The sequence below is a fragment of the Oryzias melastigma genome, linkage group LG22 (genome assembly GCF_002922805.2).
Source record: "Oryzias melastigma strain HK-1 linkage group LG22, ASM292280v2, whole genome shotgun sequence".
Taxonomy (NCBI): Eukaryota; Metazoa; Chordata; class Actinopteri; order Beloniformes; family Adrianichthyidae; genus Oryzias; species Oryzias melastigma.
In genome coordinates, this window is record NC_050533.1 from 17465886 (window position 1) to 17477509 (window position 11624).

Here is an 11624-nt window from a genome sequence, read left to right on the forward strand (position 1 = left end):
TCGGGTGAATGTTTACCAAAGCCAGCACAGAGAGGTGGAGAGGAAAGTGACAGTCACGCTGGAGGTTCGCTGTGTGGTGAAACACAGGTGTTTCTGTTTCCACGGTTGAATTTGAGAGCGGAATGTTCACTCGAAGGGGGCATGGAGACGTCAAGAAATCTACACAGAAAGTTCTGGACCAAAAGAAGGATGTTCTGACTCGGCTCAAACACCTACGAGCACTGATAGGTAGGTGAATTGTCGCTGGGAATCGGATGCTGCGCCGTCGCTGCTAAGCTGCTCGGCTAGCTAGCTAACTAGCTAACGTCAAACAAGGCGTCAGGTTAGCTGGCTGAGTCAGTCATTTTACCTAGTTGACGGCTATCATGCATCTTCCTCATTACAATAAAATAACCTGCACTCTTAAGAGTATGTTTTACTTATACCCGGTGCCTAATAATGTATTAACAAAACATTCAGACAATTTAGACTTGTAAGGATGCTATTAAAGGGAAGCTAGCTACCCGGCTGCTAACTAGCCAGTCAATATAGCTAACTGATGCTCTAGCATCATTTGAGGAAGGTGTCTACAAATACAAATCTCCTCATTTAATTTATTAATAGTAAAATTACTTTAAAAAGTATAACATTTAAGGTAAACACAATGAATAGGAGCATACAATCAACATTTCTTTTGCTTCTTGGTTGAAAATAAAACGTGAAAATTGCCTTGTCCCTAATATTTGCAAATCGTAAACACATGGAAATTTAGTATTTCTGCTTCTTGTGTCAGACAAGGAAGTATGTTTTATGTCCACAATAAAACTAGCGTTCCTCCAAACCTTGATTTCATGCAGAATATTCAGCAGTGACAATACTTTGTTTTGATCTGCTTAATAATTCTGCCAGACGGTTGGAGCTTATATATGTACTTTTATAAATTATTTCTGACAAGACATTAAAAGGTTAGAAATGAACCGTGCACGTTCGATAGTGTGTGCTATGTGTTGAGGGCTGTCAATGACACATATTAGTGCCTAAGATCTTTATTGTTTTTTTTTTTTTAAACACATGAGCCTGACTATAATAAAAGACAATAACATCCTTTCAAAATAAGCTAAAATATGATATTATTGTAAATGAAAAGGTGTAATTTCATTTATTTATTTAGTTCATTTAGTTTGATTGCTAAAACGTTATGCAGGTAGAGATGAAACAGTGAGTTATTCAATTAAAACCTCTTTTTTTAACTGTTACTTATGCAGTCAGGAGACATCATAGGTAGTGTCACAATATTAGATATAAACAAGTTTGTTGATACTGTCAAAAAAAACACGCAATTTTTAATAGTGTATGTTTTTTTGTTCAATCACACCATGCTCTTCGTTTTGTTAAATTAAGAGTATACTGTATACTATTTCCCTTACATATAGTTATTTGTGGGTCACTTAGTTTAAGTTTTGAACAAAACCAATAAAATTACATTTTATTTTGATATTAAAAAGTGAGTAAAATTATTTTGAAGAGCAACAGTACTAATAGAATTCATTCTTGAATTTTGTAATCTTTAAGTACATATATAAATGTTTTTTTAAACAAATTTAAGTGTTTATTAAAAAAACAACCTTAATTTGGTAAACATTATAGCTGAATTGTCTGCATGAAAATTAAATACTACATACAATATATATGATTTTGTGTGTGAAACTTAAAAAAGGAACACACATTTTTCTTTTTTTAACTCTTTACACTGTACAATCTTCCAAGGACTGCTGCTTTTTATGGTTTTACAATTTATAGGTATTTGAGAAACATAAACATTGTCAATGTGAATACATCTGGCTTCTTCTAAAACATATTTTCAGTGTCACGGTTTGTACAAGTGTAAGGTGGAGGTCAGCAAAGAGCTTCATGAGTCCTCGTGTGTTTTTCTTCCCCTCATGTGCAGCTGCAGATAAGGCCTGTGTGTTTGTCCAGCAGCTGATAGCAGAGCCAGCATGTTGGTGTCCTCCTAACCTCCAGATTTCACAGTGCTTTTTAGCTGAAGAGGGATTTCCTCTTCATCATGGTGGTTCCTGTGTGAGCAGGAAGCAGTGATGAGAGAAGAGGTGTTTTGGAGGACAGGACAGAGCTTTGTTTTTTTTGTTTTGTTTTGTTTTTACATTTTTGGAGGCACAGTGGCAGAAAAATTTCTACCCTGACAATGCTATCATGGATATTATTATGATTATAAAGTAACACTTTATATTATTTTTTTCTAGTTTTTGCAAAAATCAATGTATTTCAACAGTTAAGCCAGAAAATGTATAAAAATTGTTTTAGCTTTTAGAATAATTTTTGTTGTCAAGATAGACAAACTAGAGTTGTGGGCTGCTGTTTGTAACCCTGTTACAACCCTTTTACAACTACAACCCCGTGTTGTACTATAGATTAGAGACGTTTAGTGATGGAATTGTACTTGGAAGGGCAGTCTGTTGGGCTATTTTCAGAGTGACCCTGTATTGGTTTTCTGTTCACTGAGCAGATCTGTGGGATAGAGTGTGAAAGCTGCTGCATGTTAATTTACTGGTCATGCCTGGCTGCATTTGGCTGAGGTTGTTAATTACAAGAGCCCAAGCAAACCACCTGATCATTTACTGTTTGTGCAAAGAGCTTTTCCTTTGACTCTGTTATAAAAATAAAGCTTCAGATGAGGATCCCAGGTCAGTACGTGCAGTGGTTTGAATGCCCTCTTACTCTGTAGGAAACAGTAGTGAAGTCATGGGGCAATATTTTTCTTTTTACAATCACTGCTGGGCTAGGGTCAAAGCTCAAACTCAGGTGCAGTTGTAGTCGTTGGAGATGGTGTCGCAGAGGAAAGTCTTTGGAAGTTTGACTGAATGCACATTTGTTGAAAGATGAAAATCTCCATCACTTTTACAAACTATAGAGATAAGGTTATATCCCAAGTGTTTATTGTTCGTTTACTCTTGGCCTCTTCAGTTGGTGTAAACATGCCCGGCTGATATCTGCAGCTGAATTGCGTGGGAACAACAGTGCAAGTGTTGGAGGTGTTTCTAATGATAACAGTAAAGGGTGCTTGTGGACTTTAAGTGAGTTTGCATCTGGTGTTGCTCTTTCTTTGTGAAGAAAAGCTCTTTAGTTACTGTTTTTTATAGGAAACAAAGGCAGTGTCATAGATGCCTTACCCTGCTTTACCTTCTTGGTCAGGGTCAACTGAAAGGAGCTCTATTGCACCGAGGGAAACAATGGCCATACTAACACAGGGGCTCTTCAGAAGGTCCTCTACATGGCTGAAGTAAACTTGACTTGTGGTTTTCCCTCTTTTAAAGTCAAAGCTATTAGACGATAAGAGTCTGATGTGTTCTACGAAATGTAGGCCAGAAAAGATCACTGAATAAACAGAGGGCAGTACAACGTTATCAGAGCTTCAGATAGTAATGAAATAAAAAAGATTATTTTAAAATATTTGATGTATATAATATCTTAGTCTGACCTCCAAATCTGCGATATTTTAGGAGAAGTCTCTTTTTTTTGCACAAAGAAGTACTATGCTTCACTTATACTGCCATTAGAATAGCAAATCAGTCTGTGAAAAAACAGAAGCAACTCATTCACTATACAGTTGGTAATACTGGTGCTGGATCACCACACCTCATAATGATTAAAAGCTTTTAAAGGAATTAAAGGCCTTAAGTGCATTCATACCAGAGTAATGTTGTGATTGTTTTCTCTGCTGGGTTTCTGCTTTTTAGTCCGAGGCAGTCCTCGTGGTCATGTGTTTTATAGCTTTTGCAGAGTTCAAACACTGCGTTATGACAGAATCATGAGGTTTTGAAAGAATTTTCAAATTATTTCTGCCACTGAACCAGCCAGAGAGCCAAAGAAAGAGAAATGCTTTTGGCTTTTGCCCTCCAGTGGATGTCTGTCTGATTTTATACAACACTGCGGAAAACCAGTTTGTCCAGTTTCACTGTTTTCTTGTCTTGGTAATGTAGTGACACAGCCCCACCAGGATCTGTGGTTTGTGACTATATAATATCAGCGGATTATATCAAAGTACACTAATATTTTATGTTGTTTCCTTGAATGTCCAGTATACCAATATTTATAAGTAAATTTAAAAATAAAGAAATGTAGGCACTCATCTTAGTTCTGTTGAATCAGTCAAAACTCTAATGGAGAGAAAACGGGATATCATTGTAATAACATTCACACATTATTTATACTTAATTATCTAAGTCTTTCTTGTCACCTTTAGATACCGTTTTTAATATTTAGGTTGGCTGAAGAGGTAGAGTTAAAGTTTCTGGCCACTCAGTGTTTGGCTGTTGAGATTAGCCCGTGCTCTAAGTGGTCTCAGACTGGGATAAAGTCAGGCTTCAGCCGACGAGCCATGACTGTTTCACGCTGCGCCCTGTGTGCAGTCCCACTGGCCCCAATCTGTCACACAGTTTGACGGTGACTGCAAATCGAGCGGCAATGATGCTGCCTTTGTCACGGTGAAGTAATAAAATTACATGCACGCTAATAAGTGTGGTAAAATGCTTCAAAACAGCTACGTGGCTTTTGAAATTCACCTGTTGTGAAAACTAAATTGTTACATTAACTATAATGATTCCCTTGAAGTGCTAAAATGTTTTTCAAGAGGGTTTTCCTACATGTTAATTACAGTCATTTCAAGTTCATACTTTGTATGAAGCTTTAATCTAGGAACAAGTCATTACTTTTGCCTTTAGTGCTCTAAGATCATAGTGGCACTGCTTGACATAGGAACTTGTTGACATTTTGGGTATTCTGCTCGCTTAGCCTTTAGGGTCGGTTGCCAATGTACCATTTTTAAAAGGTCATTGAATTCAGATAAGTTGACTTGCACATTGACATAAAAATGACTCAAAGGTTACAGCATTGTTATACAGTTAGTTTGTTGTTGACTTCCACTGAAATATATGTACATTTTGAAGGTATATAGATTAATTTTCTATGGATACTAACACAAGTTTTGTACTTATGAATAAATACGGAGATAAAATAGATTCACTGGAATTGTGTGTAAAAATCTTAACTTGTTTGTGTGTAACTTTGAATTTGTGTTTGTCAGATTAGAGTTACAAGAGTACAAGGCGTCTTTTCACATCTTCAAATTTTTGTGTGTTGATGATACGTTTAAATGCTGTTAGAATGCTGGGTCATCTGAGTTTTCTTATCTGTTGCTTTGCTTGAACTGAAAAGCTTGACATTTTTCCACTTCCTTAAACAGATATTTTGCCCCGATAATTAAGATTTCATAATCTGGACTGACTCCTGATCGGAAAATTGTGGGTTCGATTCCCACCTTGCCCCCCCATGTGTCAGAGTGTCTTTGGGCAAGACACTGAACCCCGAATTGCCTCTGGTGGAAGGTTGGCACCATTGTTTGGCAGTGGGGCCACCACTAATGTGTGAATGTGTGTGTGTGAACAGGTAATTGGCACTGTGACTGTAAAGAGCTTTGGGCCTTCGAGGAAGGTAGAAAAGCTCTATATAAGAATACGCCATTTACCATTACAAAAACAGTCCAAATACTCATTTATAGCAATGCATCACTTTATAAAAAGTTTTCCGGAACTCACCGTATCCTCTTGGCAGGGCCACCCCACAGCGCCCCCAGCACGCAGCTCTTCACCGAGCCCCGATCCCCAATCATGTTGATAACAGGAAGTACCATGTCCTTCTCAACACCAGTTAAACAAGAATAAAGATTTTTGGATTTTATGTGAGAGCCACAAACACAGACATGCAAGAAGTGTGTAGGCACCGCAAGCCTAATTTTCAAAATCATTTTTTAAAACGCAGAGCGAACAATTATAATATACTGTGATTGACTGACTTTTTATGTACTTTTATTTTGCAGTTTCTCACTAAAAACTTTTTGGCATAGAAATTGCTTTGTCAGCAGCCTTCCAAGAAAGTTTGTTTTTTCACAATTCTGTTCAAACAGCCAAAGTGCCCAGGTCAACCAGGACAAGAGTATGTTGATTCTTTTCCTTGGTTTTTATAACTGTAATATAATACTATTAACAGTAGCAAGAGGAATTTTCAGATTTTTGGCATTTTTTTGCTGGCCAAGACCAGCCCCAAATGACCCAACAATATTACCTCTTTGAAACTCTGACAGTTCTGCTGAATTTCTTGTGTGCGAGATGGTTACTCTTTGTAAACGTTTAATATAATTGGACCTGGAATGCAAAGAATAATTACTATATAAATTCAACTACTACTACAATTACTAAAAGCATATCAAGACACTTATGTGTTAAAAAAATTTAGAGAAATAAAGATATTAATTTGCTTACTGCATGTCTAAGCAGGCTTCATCTATAGGTTTGTGTTGCTCCAAGACATTATAAGACAATAGGTCCAATTCTAACAAAACAAAGAAGCCTAATTGTGATGGTTCTAAAAGAAATATAATTTAAATGTTTGTATTTTAAAAGTTGATCATAATTAGCCAGTGAACCCATCCCATTGTTATCCTGACCCCATCCAAACTGCTTGTTATAAAAGCTCTTATGGTTTTTGCGTGGGTGAAATCCTGAACATTATAAATGCCTCTTCAGACAGACTTTCCAGCATCCTTAAGGACTTTGGTGAGAGTAGCACTAAAAAAAGAACAGTTGAGATGTTTTAGATTTTAAGAACAGATCATTAACAAATGTATCATTTCTAGGTATAATTTAGGATAAACTTGGTTTTAACCAACAAATTATTTTATTGATTAAAAAAAAACAATCACTTTTTTTAAATTTCCAGTATGGTTTTGAGTCATCATAGTCCAGAGATGGCACCGGTCAAGGGCTTTCATGAATAATGCAGACAAGAAAAAAAAAAAACTCTCTTTGCTGGTTCTACTTGACCTCATTGCAGCCTTTGACATAGTTTATTCCTCCGTTCTTTTAACCACACTACGTGACATGGTTAGTTTTTCTGACACAATTTGACAGATTTACTTACTGATCACGGGTTGCATGGTGGTTTGGTGGTTAGCACTTCCACCTCTCAGTTAGAAATACAGGTTCTAATCCCAGATGGGACACTTCTATGTTGAGTTTGCATGTTCTCCCCATGCATGTGTGGGTTTCTCCCACAGTCCAAAAACACGTGTTTATTGGTGATTCTAAATTGTCCCTAGGTGTTAATTTTAGTATGTGTGTGGTTGTTTGGCCCTGCAGTGGAGTTTGGACCTGTCCGGGGTTTACCTTCCGTAGCCAGGATAGGCTCCAGCAACCCCCAAGGAGACTTTTTTTTTTCCTGTGCAGTGTCTCTTCATAAAAGTCATACATTTATTTGGTGTATTACATGAAGTGTACCACCAGGTTCCAATTTAGTTCCCACTCTTTATTTTTTGATATGGTGTCACTGAGTAATGCTGTCAGGAGACCGCTATGCTGATGACACTCAGCTATTTTAGTAATTTCTTCTGATAAAAGACAGTCCTCCTCAATTTTATCCAGAACGTCTTTGTGCTAAATTAGGATCATATCGAAGTTGTATTCGATGAACCTAAGGTTACAAAAGCAGGGGGAAAAATAGTCAAATAGTCTTAAATATTTTACAATAAAGTTTTCTGACTCAGCAAGAAACCTTGGCGTGTCTTTGGATGCTGATGTTAATTTTCTACCACTTATTCATGGCATAACTAAGACAGCTTTTTATCATCCTATCATTGCCAGAGCCTCTTTCTCTTTTAATAAACTTCAATTTGTTTAGAACTCACATCTTCACAGGAAGCTGGGGAGTCCTCATTACTCCACATTACTCCAGTTTTAAGGTTTTTTCATAGACTATCAGCACCAGAACTGATTTCTTTTAAATCGCTTAATGGTCTCAGCTCTTTGTATTTCTCCAATCCTTTTAGCTTCCAGACTCCCCAGAACTCTCATGTTGTCAGGTTTCCTAAAAATAATCAACTGTAAGTTCCAAAACGTATGGTGAGGCTTCATTTGCGTATTATGGTCATGGAGTGGAATGGATTGATCGACCTGAAGACCAGAGAAATTCCTCCTTTGTGGAGATTTTGAAAGCAACTTATAAACCAGTCTTTTTAAGATTGCATTGTTAAATGTATTTTTATTTTTTCTAATTTTATTTTTTTGTTTGGATTTTGTTATGCTTAAGCACTTTTTGTTGAATATGCTTACATGAAAAATGCATATAAATAGTTTAGTTGGAAAAAAAAGTTTTAAGTTCCAGAATTTTGCTGTAAATGATACTTTGTCAAAGTGCAACACGGCTCAGGAAGTAGTGTGTGTTAGGCGGTGCTGTGTTTCCAGTATCCTCCAGTCATGTCAAAATGGGCAAGACACTGAACGCTTTGTTGTCCATGTAATTTTAGGTGAGCTGCTTGCAACTCTATCATTGAATGAATGTGTGTGTATTTATGTGAGGAAACCTCAAGCAGATAGAAAAGGTGACAATTTAAAGACACGTTTACAAAACAATAATCAATTTTATTTGTGATGTTAGTGACAAATCCTGTGCCAATGTTGATCCACAACACCAGGAGAGTTGTTGTGATAGTCCCTTTACAGAGTCTGGTTCTGTTCACAAACTCCTTATTTGTACGTGTTGTCATGTGACAAAATTGCTTTTCAGCAAATGTATTATTAACTTAGCTAATTATGGTCAAATATCATCCACTCATGATGAGGTACAAGTTCAAGTTGAATTTTTATTATTTTACCTCCTGCTTGGACTTTGGCTATAAGACCATGGCACTGTTGTTTAACCCTTGTACTGTCCTAGGCATGTTTACATTAAAAGTGGGGTCATCTGGACCCTACAAGACAGCACGCTGAACTTTTTTATTTCAAGGATTTTTTTTTTATCTTTTACTGGTGTCCGTGGCAGACATAAAATCCTGTCCGCCTTTGGCCATCTTTGTCATGGTAGAGATCACACATCAATGTACGGGTGGGGTCATCTGGACCCCATAAGAGAGCATGAGGGTTAATCTTTGTTATTGTTTGATGAGCGTATTATGACTCTGTAGTCATTCAGTAACAAGCACATCTCTAACTGTTAGTGCTGAATAACCCCCAAAAGCTGTTGCTCAATCTGTTGGAAAATACTTTGCCTTTAAGAAACAACCAAAACAGTTGGACCACAAAAAATGTTTAATTCCAATACTTTATTTAGTGCCTAAAACATTAGCATCGGTTCAATGAAGAAAATAGACTAAGGGAACTAAAGAGTTCTTTGTTTTTGAAATTTTGATTAACAAATGTTGCAAATCATTGTATGTTTTTGTCATACGTCATTGTATTTGTTTGCAATACTTTATAAGTATACATAATCTAAAACCAGTCAAATTACCTTGCAGAATGTTCATATTTATGGATCGGAAATGTATCTGCCTGTCTGGGTTTTTGTAGTGATTTGCTGCAAAGCTTTATAGCATTAGTGCATTGGTAGAGCATTCAACCTCTGATCTGAAGGTTTCAGGTTCAGCCACTGCCTTGCCGGCTTATGTGGAAATGTAAAAAGACACTGAACCTCACATTGCTGGTGGCTACAGGTAGCGCCTTGTATGGCAGTGGTTTGTGAATGTGTGTGTCTGTTCATGGGTCTAATGGACTATGACTGTAAAGATCCTTACTCAAGGCAGAAAAGCACTGCCATGCAATTATATGACAAAGCCGGATTTCAAGTTTTATAAGAGAAAGGTGTGTAGCCGCAGTGCTCGTCTGAGAAGGAAAAACCAGTATAAACATTTAATAGCTTACTCTTGTTTTTGTCATCTGCAGACTTCTCAAACTGCAGGTTATGTGTTTCAATAATCATAATCTCTTGTACTGTTTGATTGTAAAATCACATTTTCAAAGCTACAGATAAGAATAGCAAGCAAGCATATAAAAAAAAGTTTGGAAAGTGGAAACTTTTATCTGTTGCATTAATTCTCATCCAAAGTCACCAAGTTTCTACTTTTACAACGGCTATAAATAGCATAAAAAATAACGTCTTTATTTTGTCTAAGACAGAGTCATCTGATATTGGGCAAAAGCATGACAGAGCAGAAATATAATATTGTAGTCATGTTTTAAAATATCATTTTTCATGTTCACTTTCAGCTGAAAATGTTAATTTCTATACTACAAGTATAAATAAATAATTAATACGAATGACCAAATAAAATTCTGAAAATCTTTGCTTAATTTACTTTTTAAATTCTCTGTTAATAAGAAAGTATTTTTCTTATATTTTCCATCTGTTTTGATGTTACCTGTTAAGGAAATGAGATAAACTTTCATCTATGTGGTGTCTGGCTTCTGATGCATCGTTTTTTCCTACTGTGTACTGCAACAGAACTCTCAGCTGGGCTCCCTAAAAGAGTCCTCTGTGTTGTTTTTGAGCGTATAGCCAAAGAAAACACGCAAGCTTTCTTCTCTTTCAACTTCTCTCTGGCATGAACACAGTGCACCTGCAGTTCAGTGTTTGTGAGCTACTGAAGGTCTGAGGAAACTGCTTTTGTATCTGAAATGGTATAGTGATGACTTTAATGGTTTTTCAGTGATTGAACCTGACATTTCCCATGAGTACATTATGATTTGATGACTTTGAAAAAATCTCAGGCTAATATTTAACGGAGTGGAAGCGAAATTAAGCTTAAATTAATTAATATTGCAAAAAAAAAAAACTTTTCAACTGAAACTATAAATATATACCAGAATGTATTACTTCTGGAGAAGGTTTGTGTCCTTTTCTCCTTGATTAATACTAGGTGCTGTTCATTTTGCTTGCTTCCTTTCTTTCTTTGGCACATAAAACTTATACAAGCACTCCGACAAACCCAAGCTGATGCTAATAAATTGAATTATACGAACATCCTATTTATACATCCACGAATAGGATAATTGTGACATTTTTGTCTGTAGAGTTACTTGTTTTTGACAGTGAAAGAATCTTTGCCTTCTTAGGAGACTATGAAAAGGTTTTGAAAAAAACATTCTACATTGTTAAAAAATCCCCATGTCTTACTAGCAATTATTAAGCTGGTGTGGGAGTGGAACACTTTTCTGTCTTGCAGCTACCAGAAAAATATGCTTGTTACTTGTAGTTCTACCACAAACGATTTTTTAATAGTTGACTAATCACCGATTATTTTTTTTAGATTAGTTGACTAATCGGGTCATGTCCAAACTGGATGTAAAGCATACATCTTAACCATCATTAGCTTTAAGCTAACTAAAAACTAGATATATAGCATTACCTGTGATAATGCTAGTGTGAATGCTGTGAGCTGAATTTAGCCACTGAAGATGCTGAAATTGATAGCTAAAAACGCTGAAGTTAATAGCTGAAATAGCTGAAGCTTATAGCCAGCAAAAATATTAACTAAATGCCAAATTAACATAAAAAAATAAAAAAGGATAAGTTAGCCAAAACAGCTAGCATGCAGCTGAAATCTTAGCTAAACTCCAAAATAGACAAAAAAAAACAAAAAAGCCTAAATTAGCCAAAATAGCTAGCATGTAGCTGAAAGATTAGCTAAACTCCAAAATAGCCTAAAAAACCCTTTAAAAAAATGCCAAAATAGTCCAAAAACTAAGCAGAATGCCATTATAATTTTCAACTTTACTACACTCTGACTCCATATAATATAAAGT

General features: G+C 36.1%; 1 protein-coding gene across 6 annotated transcripts in view; it reads left to right on the plus strand.

The window, feature by feature from the left end:
• Positions 1-6: 6 nt before the first annotated feature.
• The window catches only part of ralgapa2 (Ral GTPase activating protein catalytic subunit alpha 2), a 95196-nt gene continuing 83578 nt past the window's right edge, over positions 7-11624 (plus strand). For all 6 annotated transcript variants that reach the window (XM_024297340.1, XM_024297669.1, XM_024297508.1 and 3 more), the window contains exon 1: positions 7-228. In XM_024297340.1, the coding sequence (XP_024153108.1) occupies positions 123-228 (106 nt within the window). In that variant the 5' untranslated portion in view covers positions 7-122. The remainder of the gene's footprint in view (positions 229-11624) is intronic.